At 41.6% G+C, this 17,858-nt stretch overlaps 1 protein-coding gene across 1 annotated transcript in view; it reads right to left on the bottom strand.

Moving 5' to 3' along the window:
* SH3BGRL2 (SH3 domain binding glutamate rich protein like 2) overlaps positions 1–17,553 on the bottom strand; it is a 37,109-nt gene extending 19,556 nt beyond the window's left edge. Inside the window, exon 1 of the mRNA XM_075046353.1 lies at positions 17,422–17,553. Within this exon, the coding sequence (XP_074902454.1) occupies positions 17,422–17,466 (45 nt within the window). The 5' untranslated portion in view covers positions 17,467–17,553. The remainder of the gene's footprint in view (positions 1–17,421) is intronic.
* Positions 17,554–17,858: the final 305 nt, after the last annotated feature.

Raw genomic sequence — 17,858 nt, 5'->3', positions numbered from 1 at the left:
TATTAATAGGAACTGTGAAATAGCCATGATTAAGGAGAACTTCTCTGCCTTATCTCATTAGCCCAGTTAATATAAATGGGACAAAGCAGACACATTCTCAGTTTCAAATGTCTTCACAGTGTCAGCAGGCATGTTGCTGAGTGTCTGGTGCCCACAAAGTGGACGCAGGAGGTTGGTCTTGTGCTCTGGACTCTTAACGCCCACCTTCAGGATTTAAGGCATTCCCTGGGCTTCAGTCCTCCCGCCTGCAAGTGGAGGGAATGACAGCAGGTACCATTGAGTGCATTGGCTGGTGAGTGAGATGTATAGCACTGACTGTCCTATAGCCTCTTCATCCTGGAACTGAAGGGACCAGAAGCCTAACCTGAACTGTTCGCTCATTCCAGACAGATCCCAAGAACAAATAGCCTGCTTTCTAACACAAAATCCCACCCCCAAAAATATTCAGACCACACATGCCGAGAACAAGGCTTTATGACGAATATCTTCTAAGCTGGCTTGTCAGACCACAAACACATTTTAGAAGTCTGACGTTTAAAAAAACAAAACAGAATGAATGTCTAAGTCCACATCAAAGACTTGTTTCACAGACTGGCATATGTCTATCTAGACCCGTGTCTCTAAAGATGGAGATGGTCCTGCTGGTTCCCTTCCTTCTCTTTCAACCTGATTACTCTTTCCCGATGCCTGCCCTTACTCCAGAACTGCAGCAGTCACGTTATCCGTTCATTGACTCAGCTGAAAACTGAATGTATTGCTTCTGGCAGGGACACCTTGAGGGTGCAGTTCGATGATACAGCTAAGCAGAACTCACCGCTGGCTGTCACTGAGATGACACAATGTTCCTCCCTCCTGCCAAGCAGCTCCTGCAGCTTTCCTTGCACAAGCATAATGCAGGAACCAGGAGAACAAGGGAAGGAGCATCAATAATGTCAGCACCACAGTCTCATTGGTTTGTATCAGTAGCACAACCGCACCCTAAGAAAATGGCTCAGCAAAGCTGAAGCATGACCAGCTACAGGTATTTGAAATATGAACTGCATAAACAGCATTTGTGTTACATAAACACGAGCTCCAGCTCACTCCCACAGCTGAAAACATCACTCTGCCTTTACAAGTCACGCAAACATAACCAAAGGGACTGTTGCAGCGTAAAATGCAGATGTAAGTAGTTACTGCAGAGGATTATTAATCTTCACTTCTCATACAGATGAGGCTTAACACATACTCCCGGATAATAAGGAGATACTATGCTCTAATAAAGAGATGCAAGCCCTAACCACATCAAATGAACAGAACTCTAAACAGTGTTAACTGCAAATCTACACATACCTTCCTTAGAAAAGCAAGGAGGAGACAATACCTCTTACAAACACACTAAGCAACATCTGCATTTCTTCTGTTTCCACTGTGTTTCTGCTTTCATATGGAAGCAATGAAAAACAATCATCTCACACATTCACAAGGCTGACATGCGAATCCTTATGGTCCTGTTACATTTGCAACCTGTAGCAACAGAAACTTTCTGCCAAATTTCTCTTTCTGTGCCTGGCTTAGGAAAGGAGAGCACAACCGATCCCTGGCAATTTTTATTGCAGAGACGGCAGTGCTGTGACAGATCTTTACAGAGGTTCATACGATTAATTCATTGTTCTTGGCAGAGGAAAATACAATTCAGCTATGTACACAGGGAAAAATAAGATGAGAAACTGTGGTGAGGTGAAGGAGGGTAATAAAGAAGAAATTTAAAAAATAAAAATTTTAAAAATCAGCATTGCATAACTATTCCCAAAAGTAAAGTAAGTGGCTACCTGCCACAGCAAATATTGCATTCAATGTGACAGAAGGAAAACACAGTCTCCTCAGAACAGACCTCCAAATAGCTAAAAACACCTTCAATGTTTCATCCTCAAGAAAATGTTTCAATATCCTAAAAATTGACCACAGAACTTTTCAATCTGAAAAGAAATGGAACAGTCCCTAACAGTGGCCACACGCAGCCTGCACTGCCCTGGTCTCCTGCTAGAAGCAATCTTCCGCTTGCATACAGAGACATAATTAAGGACACGCCATATGAAATACTGTATTGAACTGGGAGGGCAATCTGTTCAGCTTTATGCAAAATAAGTTTGCAGGTCCCTGGGAGCTGCTGAGAGACTGCTTAGCCAGGCAATCTGCACACCTTTAGCTCTGTGCAATATATGTATGGTACCTTTGAAAGAGTCCAGTATTTAAGAAATGCAAGTAAAATTTGAGCCAAGTTTGTTTTTTAAAGACTCCTAATCACAAGCAGTCATCAAAGGAAAACATATTGTTTTCTTTTTCTGTAAAGCTACAGAAGACCGTAAACTGCTCCATGCCCAAAGCCTGCTAACCTCATGTCTTCCTTGTCAGATGTTGCACTATGGTAAAATGCATTTAAATCTATTTCTGTGTATGTGTGTCTATTACAAGCTGAAGGGAAAAGTTTCTTATTTAAGATAGTTTGTAAGAAACCGTTGTTCTCTGTGCAAGTAACAAGGTAACACTCAAACGCAAAGGAGTCTTTAGCAAGTACAAATACATCTATCACTGCACAAAACAAGAGATGATGGGAGTTTTCTCAGGTGTTTACTTAGTATTATTTCAGTTAGCATAAAAGGAAAAGGAGAGACAGAAATGGAACAAACAGAAAAAGGGGAAAGACCAAGAACGGAAAAAGAGAAGGTTCTACAGAAATATCAGCTACAGGCAGTGTGCCATGCAGGGTGCCTTTGAGCTGTGTGCAGCTGAGAAATCCTCTAAAGTCACTCCCAAGTCTACTTCTTTTGATTTCTTCTGTATTTCAGGAAACAAGACTTGCCAATGATATACACAAATTAAGTAAGTGATTCTATCTTTTTCTTCTTGCAGTAGGAACAATGTGTTCCTACAGTGTTGAAAATCCACTTCCATGGGAGTCTCTGATGGACTGGAGGAAAGCAGATGCTATGAGACCCAAATCTTGGCTCATTGCTTCCCATCAAAAGAATAAGAATGCCATTGAAGCTGGATCTATCTTCCAATTAATGATGTGAATTTGTATTCCATTGCATCAGTGTGAAACCAAAAAAAACAGCATTGCTTGTGGAAATAAAAAATGGCTAAAACACAATGAAACTTGAAGACTACAACAGTAGCTGAACCAGAACTTGGAAGTCCCACTGAGTGTGCAGGCACGCAGCTCCAAATCAGAGAGACCTTGACAGACTAGCAGCCAGAGAACTCCATGCAGACTGAGAAATGGAGCGAGAGGACTCCCAGCCTAGCCTGGCAATCAGCAGGTGACTGCCAGATTGAAGGTCAGGATGCACTGTTGGTTGTTCTAGTAGGGAAGCTTGCAAAACCTACTGCCAGTTTGGATTGTAACCTACAGCAAGAGCTCCATTCTGTGGAATCACACTATCCTGAAAACTTTTACATCCCTATTTGACAAAATACATGCTTGAAATTATATTTGTGCTACAGATACAGGATCTTTCCTAGGCGTAGGTATTTTCTTGTGAGGACACTGGGAAGGCATACTGGTTATTCTTCAGCTGGGCCTCTAGTTAAAACAGAGGGCAGATTACTAGAGCATGCTGGTAACCTGCTGTCTTTAAAAACAGCTCAGCCAACAACGAGCCAAGAAGTTTCAAAAATATTAGAATTAAGTGTTAGGACTTTTTTTTTTTTTTTAACAAGGTTCGGGATCCTGGTGGCTAGCACAAAAGACAAGAGAAACTTTGAGCAGCCTACAAGATCTCAGGGATTCATAAAGCATACTCTCAGCCATCAAAAACTTCTCCTGATGGAACCAGCTTGCAGGACTAGAATAATTCCTTTCAAAAGACTAACAATTCAAACCCTAGCTGGCAGCTAACTTCTTTCAATAGATAGATGTTTTTGTTTGTAATTTACCATATGTTTCAGTAATTCAAGAGAGTGGTTAAAAAGAAAGTGTTATTTTCATGCATTTTTCCAACAGAAACCTCTCAAAGATGCCAGAGAATAATTTAAATCTCCTGTTTAGCATTCTACATTTAACTCCTCCTCGTACTATTCTCTTTTGTCAAAGTGGCATATTTATAGCAAGTATTTTGCATCATGAAAGAAACCCTTTCAACAAGCAACATCTATCTTCCTTTTCAAAATGTATACTACACATAAATACAAGTATGATAACAGCAACCCTTATTAATTCAGCTCCTCTTTACTACCTCCTAATTAAATGCAAGTTGTTCTCTGATCTCCATGCTATATTACATTTATTTCTTTTGATTTCTCTAAGTTATTTGATTCTGAAGAATAACCTTCGCTTCCCAGTAAAGTCCCAGTTCAACAAGGTCATTGAGAACTGTCAAGTTCTGAACTATTGGAAACTCAGTACTCAGTCCTGCAGAGATGAACAGAAAGTTGATCTTTGAATCTCACAGTTCCTCCAGCAGAGTTAGGAGAGCAGGGAATAGTTTGGTATCTTGCACATGGAAGTCCAATACTGCTATAGCTGAAAATCTGCAGAGGTTTAGAGATACCACTTTGTTAACGTGAATCAAGCTTGCTTCGTAGAGTTATGATTTTGTAGAGGGAAGAAAAACATGATAACTATGTTTTGTTTCTTTATTTTCTTAAAATGTGTTAAATATTTGGTGATTGTTTAAAGTTCACTGAAATAGCACTGAAGAAAGCAGTTTTATAAGCAGGTTTTGGAAAGTAAGCAAATGCTGTAATATTTGTAGGAGTCAGCCGTATGCCCTGGCAGCCAAGAGGGCAAACCGCATCCTGGGGTGCATCAAGCACAGTATAACCAGACGGTCAAAAGAGGGGATTATCCCGCTGTATTCAGCATTACTGTGGCCTCACCTCGGGTACGGTGTGCAGTTCTGGGCCCCACAATTTACGAAGGATGTTCAGGTCCTTGAATGCGTCCAGAAGAGGGCAACAAAGCTGGTGAAAGGGGCTGGAAGGAATGTCCTGTGAGGAGTGGCTAAGGACTTTGGGCTTGTCTAGTTTGGAGAAAAGGCGGCTGAGGGGCAACCTCATTGCTCTGTACAGCTTCCTGAGGAGGGAGGTGTTGAGCTCTTCTCCCCGGGATCCAGTGATAACATGCGTGATAGCTGTGTCAGGGGAGGTTCACACTTGACATCAGGAAGCATTTCTTCATAGGGTGGTCAAACACTGGAACGGGCTTCCTAGAGAGGTGGTCAATGCCACAAGCCTGTCAGTGTTAAGAGGCATTTGGACAATACCCTTAATAACATGCTTTAATTGTTGGTCAGCCCTGAAGTGGTCAGGCAATTGGACTAGATGATCATTGTAGGTCCCTTCCAACTGAAATATTCTATTCTATTCTAAATTCTGCAAAGAAAAATAAAAGTTTAAAAACAAAAAATGCCCCTAACAAGAAATTCACACACATTTCCTATTATTTAACATGTTTATCACCTAAACTTTTAAGATGAAAACACACAATTTTTTTTTTGTGACACAGTGAGTCAGCAGAGCGCTGAAAGTATTGTGAACTAGTTCTATGTATTTATCAGTCACATTGTTTTGTCACAATGAATAAAGCATCCCCAGCTGTATCTTCTGTACTTACTGCAAATGAGATATAAAAGCAATTTTCTTGGCACTAAAAAAAATAGGTCATGTTTCTTCCTTCTCATTAGCTTTAAGCATCAAAACCTAGTGGCATAGGAATATTTATCTATTAGAATGGATAAAACACCTAGCAGCCCATGAGAGGTAATAAGTAATCAGCCTTATTTCATCTGGGTGGGGTCTCAGTTCTGTTAGCTCAAGCTATTAAGTCCCACTGGCCATCTCCTACCTTACCCACAAGGCTGCACTCTCTATATTTTGTCACTCAGGACCCACAGCCCAACACGCCGTTACACCCAACTGTGGCTCCAGCTATTTCTGAAACCTGAGCTAGTTGATGAAGGATGTGGAGCCCTAAGATGCCACATGCAGCTGACTTGCCTGACAATGAGTTGCCTGACAGTATGGTAGAGTTTTTAAGAGACATTAAAGTAAGCTCCACAACTGCAGTACTGCCTAGCCCAGCAGTGGCATACTGGGTTTCATGGAGAACCCTGTTCCCACATAAACACAAGATGACATCCATATTTCTCCCACACAGCTACTAATCCCCCTCCATGAATTTGGGAGAATGATAAGTCCCCTTGGACACTTGGAAAAAACACTAGCCTTTCCCTAAGAAGGGCTATGCTTGCATTTATTTGTTTTCTTATCCTGAAGGATCAGAGATATCATGATTCCAAAATGCCCCAAAGAATTTGAAAAACAAGTTTATGAAATAAAGCTGTCAATACTTTCACTATTTTCTCCTGACAGCTACTATCCACACAGCACAGATGTGTCATTCTGCCAACCACAGATATACACACCCTTGATAATGCACTTTAAAGTAACAGCAGTAACAGCAGTGCAAGTCATTCAGAATTTGTTGTGTTAAGTTTTTACAGATATTTACAGGTTTTCCCAGCAGTACATGAAACAGCAGCAGAAAAATGCATTTGTGGCTCTAGACAAATGTCATATTTCAGATAAAATTGGACTATATTACTGCAAAGTTCTATCAGTATGTTTTTGTAAGGCAAGGATGATGGATTTTGTTCATACCATTCTGTAAACCAGGGCTGACTGCCACCGCTATTACTCAGATCAATAACAAAATTACCTTTGACTCAACTGAGAGCAGAATGAGGCTTCTAACTTTATTAACAAATGTCAATGTTATTTGTCTTTCAACAATGCAACTATATCCGTGTAGCTTGTGTGTTCTTGCAGCTCTGTACGTACAAATTACCTTTTCTTTTATGCTTCTGCAGCCCCATTTCTTAGTGACCAGCTGCATCCCCAAACACAGCGGCCACCTGATTATTATCCCATAAACTGCAGACATCTCCTGTAAGGTCAACAGGAGTCACCTCCACATAGCCAAAGGTATCACTGAACACCATGCTGAATAAACCCACAGATTTTCAGACTCCCCTGGGGCCTGATGTTGGGAACCTTTACTGGAAAATAGACCTTGCTGCAGGCAAGCCAGTTTCACCAAGTAGGAAGGGACTGCCTGCACATCAGGGCCTTCATGGCAGCATGGCAGCTGTCTTCTCTGATCAAAGACTAGTTTTGTATCTCCCTTCTAACTAATTTTAGCTTCCTAGCAGGTTCCTACTGAAGAATGTGATGATATCTAAATCCTTCAAATGCCACTCCTGTCTCTGCTTCTATATAAACATATCAGATCACTCAATTAGAGATGCTTCAGGAAGATTGTCTGACCTTAGGAGATGCAGATCCACATCAAAGGTTTAATGCATACCTGAACAGTGTTTCTTTAGATTACACAGGGATGATAATTTCACTAACCCTGCAGCAACATAATGACAGGTTTCAGTTGCTGATGCTCTATTGTTCATCAGATCAAAGGAAGCTTTCTTTCAAATGAAAACACACAAAAATTCACTTGCCTTTCTCTGTAAAACACAAACCCCAATTCCATGATTAAGAAACCAGTCTTTAATTGATTTGTAATGTTATTATTAAATTGTTCCAAATAATCATTCATAAAAATTTTAATAGCACATATAATACCCGATATCATACTCTGCAGCATATGAAAATGTCAGGAAATAAAACAAATTTGTGAAAGTTGTGATGGAATTTCCACCATTAAATTCTGAAGAATTCTTTTTCTGAGTCACGTTCTCTTGCTTCGACTGGGATCTATCCAGTGAATTCAGAGGACCTGTGTTACACAGCAGATTGGTGAAAAGGATCACAACAGGCCACATCTCTTAAGTAAGGTAAACAAGCCTGTCTTTTTGTAAAAGCATAAAAAGCCAAAAGCCAACAGGCAAAACTTACCAGCATTTGTGAAGGGAACACATGCAATCACATTTTGATTTATATTTAATATGGAGTACAAGTTCACAGTTTCAGGACTCTGACTACAAACAAAATCTCTGAGGGTAACCCCACTGGCAGAGTTTGCAGCAGAACAGTCCCATGAAATGGGACGTTCACAAAGCCAAAAACTGTGGCTGTTCAAGGCTTTGTCACAAGCAGAAACTTGCCAAAAGTTATCATCACCCCTGCACAGTGGCAAAACTGGAAATGTCCGGGTGCTGCAGATGCTCAGTTTCACAGTCCAATGTATTACTAGCCCACCTTCAGCACCCCCGAAGACAAACACACAAGGCTGCAACCAAAGAGGCTAGAATGCAGGCACACGTTCTGTCCTGGAGCAACTTTGCAGTTATCAGCAGGAATGTCTTCAACTGCCTCCGCTAGCCCTCAGAGCTCCCAGATAAAAATCTTCACAGCATTGTTTACACCAATGTTACCTTTTTCCTAGGTAGGAAGTGAAATATTTATGCCACCGTATGTCCCCATTAGCCAGCACAATCATATAGGTGGATATCTTACATTGGTATAACTGTTTCGATGTTTTGTAAGCTCCTCAATATCCGAAATAAGTTACATAAGTAAAGCTCTTAAGTATAGGCCAGGCACATGCAGTAACAAAGATAGCTGAGCAAGCACCATGATTTTGGCACTCCAGCTGACACAGAAGACAGACATCCATAGTTACAATTCCGTAAGGTCTAGCCATTCAAATAAAGGAGCAGTCATTTTTGACAGGGCCCCGACAGATGCTGACATATCTTGAGCAACCAGTGTGAGGCACCAGGACATTATCTTTATTTCTCTTCTGGGGATGCAAAAATCAATGGTTTATTTTTACCGAGTGATAATTAGCATCTATCAGCGATTCCAAGGGTAAGAAACATACACACATACACAGATATAAATATAAATAACATATAAACACTATATATGTACATATGTACATATATGTACATAAATATATGTATCAATATATATGTAGGTATGCAAAACTACACATCTACATACATATATTCACATATGCAAAGGTTACTCCTAGGCATTAACTTCTGCAAGTTTATTCCTTGCAGTAAAATGAGAAACATCTTGCAGTTTTCCACTTTGTCTTACTAGGAATGATGGGGGTTAGTTATCCAAAGGTAAAAGAGCAAAACCAACAACAAATCCTGGAACTCTTAACTGTCAAGACAAGCTCCATCCTACCCAAGGCAGATGGGCAGCAACCGAAGGGCATGCTGTTACCGATGATTAACATGAGTCACTGAACAACCCGCATCTCCTAAGAGCTTTTCTTCATAAATCAGCTAGCAAGACAGTTACTCCCCTTCTTCCATCCCAAATTCAATTACTTTATAGTGAAGTACAATATTAAATTTAGACTAAATAAGCTTGTTTACTTGTTGTAAAATCCATTTGTTTTTCTCTTCCCCCACTAATGAGATAGAAATAACTTGTCTTAAGAAGGTTCCTCATCACAATAGCTCTTTTCACGCCAAAAGAAGGATATCCACACGCTTTAGACTCAGCCCCTTCAGAGTGGTGGACTCAGCCCCTTCAGAGTGGTGATAAATAACTCTTACAGTAAAGTAGCACACCTGAATAGAGGGACTGCCACAGCCTTGAACAGAAGAAACAAAGATTTCACCCCCAAATACTTCACAGATGGAGGCCTAAAGCGCAAGAAAGACAAGAAAGCAGGTTTTGTATCCATGCTCTCTTGCTAGGAGACAAACTATGTTAAATGAGTTGCTGGCACAATGTTTGTATCTCAGTCACCCTTTCTTCCCAGTCAAAGCATCTGAAGTTCACCAACAACTTTGAGTCATTCCTTGAAAGATCGGGTCACACTTTGCACACCTACATGAGTCCCACTAAAATGAATCTGATGTTTGTTTTTAGCAATGAGAGCCAACAGTGACTTAGGTCTCTGAATTGACTCCATCTGCCCATCCAACAGGTGCTGACTAAACAACATACCAACCCCAGGACAGAAGATTAAGGAAACAACCTCATGGCTACTGAGGAACTCAGAAGCTCTTCTGAGCTATTGCAGCAAACTGCAGACTGTTTCCATTGACAGTCACAGGTAAGAAACACTACCACCACCTCTACGTTTCCCTTCACCCCACCAAGAAGGAAATCTACCAACTTAAGGGACTTGCAAAATGTTAACTATCTTCTGTAAAACCTATCAAAACATTAAGCTGGTAAAAAACACTGAGATACTGAACATGATCACAGTTTTGGATACAGTAGATTTCAACTACGAATAGATTCCAAAGGCTACAGCTTTTCTGGTTCATCACCCTTCTTACCAAGCTTTCACACTGCAAGCATAACAAAGATTGCAGTATTTCCTTCTGGATAGACTCCCTTATGAGGCCAGCACTTGAGGCTGCATGTGAGGAAACTGTTGGCCTTAGTGTACTTGCTAGTAAAATGATACACTCTGGGTTACCAGCTTAGTGACAGTTCTTTATCTCCAAGTTGCACTCAGATTGCTGAAAACAAAAGTGATACTGATTTTATACAAGAAAGAACTTCCTTAAACGATGACTATTTTTGCACAAATCCTAATTTCTTCTACATTTTCCTTTTTGGATAAACAGAAGTATAAACTGTCTGAAATAATTAAATTGGAAGATGGATTGTACGGAAGAGTACCAGAGAGAATCTAACAGAGGTCAGCTGAAACATATTGCATTATAGATTTAATTTTTGCTTGGATTTTAATTAAAATCAAAAGCATTCATATAGCAAGTGAAATGGACTTATTCAGCAGTATACTTTACCAATGACAAGACTATTAGAACCAGAATATTCAATATATCAGTTAAAATATAGGTAATTTTTTTAAGCTCTTACAAGTACTAAGAAAGGTAATTTACTCTGAATAAATATTTTCCCATTATATTGGCAATCTTTGCTGGACTTTGGTACTCTCAGGTAACTTTGACTAGTACACTTTCACATTTAGCGGTGTATCTTCCCTGTTTCTTGAATTTTATCTATAGGTCCTTAAATTTTAAAAATGGGGAAGTATTCAGGAATAGAAGAGAGACATAACTTTGCAAGAGCTAGTTATTTGTTTCTAGCCTCACTGCCCACCACAGTGGTGGAGTTTCAGGAAATTCACCTCTCTTGCCTAGAATGTGGCCTGTTAAGTCATGTAACTGGTACTTACTTGCTAAGGTTCGCCCAAGGACAGAGGCTTAGGAGTCCAATACAACTCTTCTACCAACAATCCAATTCTTTCATTTTAGGTAGAAGATTATATCCTCAGGTTCATTTCTCCATACTGCTAATGAGAACATGTTATGTTTGCAGACAGCACTCAAGCAAATCCAAGTTCGAGCCAGCAGCACTGTACCATTTAAATGCATGAATAAAAAAATTTAGAACAATACACATTTATTAAAGTCCTGAACTTTTCACACACATGAGACACCATTTAGGGTTAATGTTTGTGGTATGTTTAATAGTAAGCATGGAAGCCACCTGGCTTGGATGAAAGCCCAATCAAAACACACACTCCAAACAGTCTTCAAAAACCCAGTCAGAACAATACCTCCTCTGAAGTTTTATTACAGCTACAGTTGTAATCACATGGTCCTACTGCTCATGACACAATGTAGTCAAAAGTATGTTCTTCAAGCTAGCATTATTTCTGACATAATCTATCTGCCAAGAAGCAATGTAAATATTTGAAAAGCACTAGAGCACACAAGAATGGTGCAACAGTTAGGTACTGAATACCATACACAGATGGTCTAAATTCCACCTGTATCCTTGTGACCAAAGTTCTCACCCAGCTCCCTCCTGAACACATTCCTTAAGCTATCTGAACCGCTGTTCAGAGGCTCTTAGTTCTCTCCATCATGAGGCAGGAGGATGTATCTAGAATTTAGACTTCTCTGGAATATAGACTTGACAGCTAGATCCACAGAGGGTCGTTAGGGAGAAAAATAGCTGAAGCCTTCAGCACTGACCTCCCTGCCTCGCAGAATTCACAGCCGCGAGCAAGGCTCTCAGGCTCCCTCTGCCACGTGAACCCTGCAAAACAGGATCGACAGAAGCCAGCAAAGATGACTATGAGCCACCTGACCTGGCAATAAGAAACTTGAGGAAGGATGAGGGAATTAATTCTGTCAGTCAAAGGGACTAGATCCAGTAAGTCCCCAGATCTCTCCTATGGGCACTATATAATTGCTAAGGTCCAAGACAGGGATACACATGACGAGTCCTGTGACTGAGCAAGGATGGAACTTTACTCCCAGTATTGGTACTGTTGCTACAGCACCACTCTAGGTGCACAACCAAAAGCACCACCATCTTGACCCAGTGAAGTGACATAGTACGAGGTTCATGTGAGATTCATAAATCAGGCTTTGAGGATCCAATCCAACAGGTGTATCCTCAGCATGCTGACAGATGTTAAGACAATACTGTGGTTATGCATTTAAAATACTGCTATTTCCCAGGGAAATATTGCAGGATCACTTCTAATTGTAAAGATTATTGTCTCACTTCTGAAAAGCTAACTTACCTGCTGCTGTGATCTGATTTTACAAACTTCAAATATTAAAAAATCATGATAATGTTTATAATTTGCAAAGCTTAATATTTTATATCATAGGTAGTTGAATTTCTGTAAATCACATACAACAAGTTGTAAATCCTTCCAAATGACCACCATAACTACGAGAGTCTTCACAAAAAGCACTTGTATCACTCAACCAAATCACTTTCAGTTTTTACTGTAGTGCCTTTGGGGTGCAGAGAGGCAAAAAAACCTGTTAGATGGTGGATATTCTAGAAGTGACAGATTAGTTAATTTATTCCATGCCTCTCAACAAGAAGCACATTCTTCCTTAGAAGTGCTATGAGAAACGTTGAGTTACAATGACTTGGTACAAACAAGGGTGGAGTTGAAATTCATCATTATCACTACGAGACAAGCTTAGCCTTAAGAATGTTAGCGTTGTATTTGTCTTCATTACATTATTCAACAACATGTGAACCAAACAAACATGCCTGCAATTATTCTGACATTCTGATGTTTTATACTGTGATTTAAAGTCATTCCAGGAAACAAAAATTCCAACTCATTTGACCTCCATAATATGCTTAAACAAAAGCAGAGCTTTGGTCTCATAAAACCAATATTTGCTATAGAAACAATTTAACTATAACTGCACCTATCTTATCAAGCTTCCTAGTAAAAAAAATCCATAATTCTCTTCAGTGGCAAGAGTCAAAGTCCAAGTTTTGGTAATTTTAAAAAGTCTATTCATTTCAGGTTGATGCTGTTCTCCCCAAACCCTCCTATGCCCCTAAACATGTCTCATGGAGAATGTGGCTGGGCAGCACTTGCCCTTGTACACTAAATGGAATTCATTTCAGTTATGTGTTTCTCACATCTCGTGAACACACAAAAATTTCAACGGGAAAGTGTTTTGCATCTCTCACTGGTCAGAGAAGATTCTACCTGCTGTTCCATTATTTCAGTAACTCCCCTAGAATATCTGTTCAGCTTAACAGATGAAGCTCCAAAGCAATAAACTATTACAACAGAGGAGAAAGTACAAGCGAGACAGTTGTTTGAAGTGTCTCCATTATTTGAAAGATAATGACATTCCTTTACCTGATCTCCAGTCCTCTGCCTGCAAGAGGACTGAAGTCTCCTCTGGTGGCATTTCTAGATAACTGTAGGAATTCCAGACAGAGAGTTCCTTAGCTCTTACTACCAGCTTCCTGTCAAAGGTAGAGCTGCTTTAAAATACTGGAAACCATTTAACTGTGTCAATACATAGTACAGTAGCACGAGTGTAAATTTTTATTGATAGACTGGAAAATGTGAAACAGATTAAATTACCTTGTCACCAAGTCACCTTGGAATGATTTGGTGAAAAACGAGGGCATAAACTATTTCCCGACAACAGTGAAGCACTGCTGAGGGAAAAAAGTAAATGCCAATTTTGAAGTAGCCTTTCTCCTAAGCACAAAAGAACACTGATTGTCCTTATCAGGGAGGAGTAGCAAAGCCTGTGCCTCCCCAGTCCTACAAAGAAGTGCTTGGAATTCGAGACACAGCTTACCAACAACAAGTAGAAATCCAGGTCAGAAAAAGTAGGAGATGGTAAGGCTTGTAGAAACATGCCTGCCTGCCTACTCAGAGGCTTCCCATTGTGATTCAACTGGATCTGCCTAAAGCATGCTTAAAACAACACAAGGTTATTTAGAAATGTACACATACACACAATGCCTCTCTCTTCCCTTCCCACAAGAACGTGTCTCGGGAATTTGTCTACAGCATCCCTACAGCAAAAATCCACAGTCCAGCTTCCATAAACACTGAAGATGACAACAAGCAACAAGTAGGTTTGGGGAATCTGTAAGCTCTTTTAAGCTCATGAGGCATTTATATTCACAAGTTTATTTAAAAAAACAACAAAAAATAATTACTACCATTAACCTCTCAGAGTCTAAGAACCTTCACATGTGAGGAAGATGCTGCAGGTAGAAGTCCATGACCAAATGGAGGGAAGGTCCACGGTGGTGGTGGTGGTTTCTTCTCATCCACTCCAATTATTTCCTTTTCTCATTCTCCAGAATGACCCCCAAAACATTTTATGCACTGAACTCTTAGAATTATGTATGATTATTACATATTTTTATCTTCTTTAGCACAAAATAAATTACACCAAGTACCAGGATCAATAAACATTTCAAAAGTTTCCAGGGAAAGTTATACTTATGCAAACTGAAGTCTCCACTGACTACACAACCAGTATATTTCTCAGGAATGTTTCAGCCAAATGCCTATCATTTGACCTGAGTTTTCTAAAGTTTTCAAAAGGAGTCATATACAAAGAGTTTAGCTCATTATATTTGGTAGGTAATATCATCTTTCACCAGTTAACATCAGGAAATTGCTACCTATTATTTTTATTTAAACAAATCACTGTCTTCACCCCTCCCTCTCTGCAAACTCAAATCAGTTTTATTCCAGGCACAGAGGAAAGCGAAGTGTCCCTGCTTTAACAGCACGCTGCTAGTGAGGTAACAAACGAAACCAAACACTTACTCTAGAGACTAGATGGAATTTTCATTTTAAAATAAAGAGTAATTTAACAAAGTATCTCTAGTGAGATTAGGAAAGTGAATCATGTCACTATGACAATGCTTTTAGTTTATCAGCAAATATTACATATAGACATTTTCGGTCAATTACAGCAGGTCAGATACTAACCTCAGCCACATGGACTCTCACAAGCAGCTAGCCTACAATTTGATTCAAGCTGACCTACAGGTGGAAATTAAACCATGGATTCCGACACTGTTTTTAGCAGGACACAGAGTAGGATCTATTAGGGATACTCATTGCTCTAGGCAGGGAAATCATCATCCTGTCTCATGAATTGCACAGGATCCCAAAAAGTAGCTGATGTAGTTTTGCTGAAGGCTGGAGGAGACATCAAGGAATTACACGACTCAAACACTTTTTGCTTCCTTTCACTAATGTTTAGTTCGAGGAGGGTGAAAATAAGTTTAAAACTTCCCTGTTTAGAGACGTGCAATACAGTAACGCCCTTTTCTCCAGATGTGGGTTCCCATAAAACCAGCTGATAATAATTTTTTTCTATGTCATCTTCTTCAATTACTTAGCCATGATCTATGGACACCCCCTGCAAAGCCCACAGAAAAAAAGCGTCAGCGATGCAACACTGAGTACAGCAGGAACCTAGCCCATAATGAAGGCTCCTAAATGCTGTGACAACACAGATGAAGAAAAACTGTCAGAAAAGAGACGCAATAGCTCTGGTCCTGTGTAACAGTACCTTCAATCACTAAATTATCTATTCTTCCCTGGCTAGCCTATACTCGGACGTACTGCTGTCTAGATGAAGAAAGTTGACTATCACCAGTATGCAAACTGTTATCTGCATTTTATGTCATCTTCTTGCTGTCCAACCCAGAAAAAAAGTCAGCAAATGAACTGATGTGCAAATTAAATTACTTGTCAACCTCAGATTTGGTTTGCTGGGTTAATAGTGAAGGGGGTTATATTGCTGCTGCTGACGGGATATGTACCTTGCAGACAGAGACAGGGGAAGGAGAGGACAGAATGAAAAACTCCCATCGGTAACCTATTTGCAGACTGGTCAGAACAGGAGATTTGGGTGAGCTAATTATGTGGCCCTTTCCCCCCTCTTCAACAAAAACAAAATATAAAACTATGCATTATTGTTCAAGCTATGAAGCATGAAACAAACTAAACCTAGCAATACCGAGCTACCACAGCATGAACCAACTGCCCATGTGGGGAAGGAGATGTTTCTATTACGGATGCTCGATGACCATGGATTATAGAGTTCTGAAGACACTCTGTGTTTACTCAGTTGGCTACCGAAATGGATAATTAGTTTTTATTAGCTGTAATGCAGCCACTAAGCATTTTGTACACTTCATGCCAAAATGTATCAGAACCCATACCTGTCACCATGCCACTGAACTGAAAACAAGTGTCACGCAGGAAAAGGCTGAAGGAAGTGAACACACAATAAACCTTCAGATGGGAAAATACAGTGCTACATCCTTCTGCAACGCAAAAATGCCACTGCCTTCACTGCTGAAGCATAAAGAATAGCAATTATATCTAAATCCTTCTGATGTTTCTCATTTAAGAACAAATTCAGTAGAATGCTTTCGCTCAGATTGCCTTAACGGAAATCAGAGCTGTCACTATATATGAAAATACAGAAATTCATAGGTCCATGCATAATGAATTCAACAAGAGAAAACTATAAGAGCTTCAATTAAGCAGAGGACGCAGTGATGCCTTTCAAAACCGAGTTTGAAAACAGTTGTACCTTTCCCGGAGTGTTTCTTAATGCAGAGAGGTGCTAGCGGCCTCAAGTTTGTCTCTAGGCTCTCCTTTTACTTGTTTTTTTAAACCCGCGGTAGTTGGCAGGCACCAAGGCACCGCACCTGACCGGGTTCAGCGTACCTCAGGGCGGTCTCCCCCTCCCAAGCAGGCAAGTTTAGCCCACTTTAATGCCCTTTAAGACCCTTTAAACACACCCAACACTCGTCCCCTACGAAGAGGTTTCGGGGGTCTTCATTTGCCAAAGGCAGTTTGCGAACAAGTTAAGCTTTGGCGGCCTTTCGCGGCGGGGAGTGGGGGGGGGGGGGTAAGTTGTCATTTTTTCCCCCCCACTGCACACGCAACCCCGGCAAATTCAGACCCGCGTTTCACAGCAGCCTACTGACCCTCAGCTCCGTGCCGGCCTGCTCCCCCTCGGAGCTGCGGGCAAGCTGGGCAACCGCGGGGACGGCGACCGGCGGCTGACGACCACCGGGCAGCTTCGCCCGGCGCTGCCGTCCCCGGACCCGGGGGGGGGGGGGGGGGCGGCTGAGCCCTGGCCGCGGCGGCCCCCCCCCCCCGCCCCGCTCCCCTTCTCCCCGCCGCTCGCCCTCACTCACCGCCACCGAGCCCGAGGAGGAGGCGACGAAGACGCGGATCACCATCTTCACCTCATGAGCCGCGGGAGCGGACGGGACGGGGCAGCGAGGGCTGCGGGGACGCCGCTCCCCCGCCACGGGACGGGGACGAGGTCGAGGAGGAGGACGAGGATAAGACCGCCCCGCTCCAGCCCGCCGCCGCCGCCGCCGCCCCCTCCCCGAGGGCGACCGCCACCCGCAGCAACCCCCTTCCCCGCGGCAGCAGCCCCTCTCGGGCGAGCCGGGTCCGGCTCCTCGCTGACAGGAGGCAGGCGATAACGGCGAGAGGCGGGAAAGGTGGGGGCGGCGCGCAGGGGCCGACGGGCGCTGTAGTTCTCCCCGGGCAGGGGGGCACAGCTCGCCGTCCGTCGTGCTTCACCAGCAAAACCGAGCTAAGCCGGCAGCCCGCTGCTTCAGGC

This window comes from Buteo buteo, chromosome 15, assembly GCF_964188355.1.
Source record: "Buteo buteo chromosome 15, bButBut1.hap1.1, whole genome shotgun sequence".
Classification (NCBI taxonomy): Eukaryota; Metazoa; Chordata; class Aves; order Accipitriformes; family Accipitridae; genus Buteo; species Buteo buteo.
The sequence above is the reverse complement of the archived record's forward strand: the minus strand, read 5'-3'. Positions and strand labels throughout refer to the sequence as shown.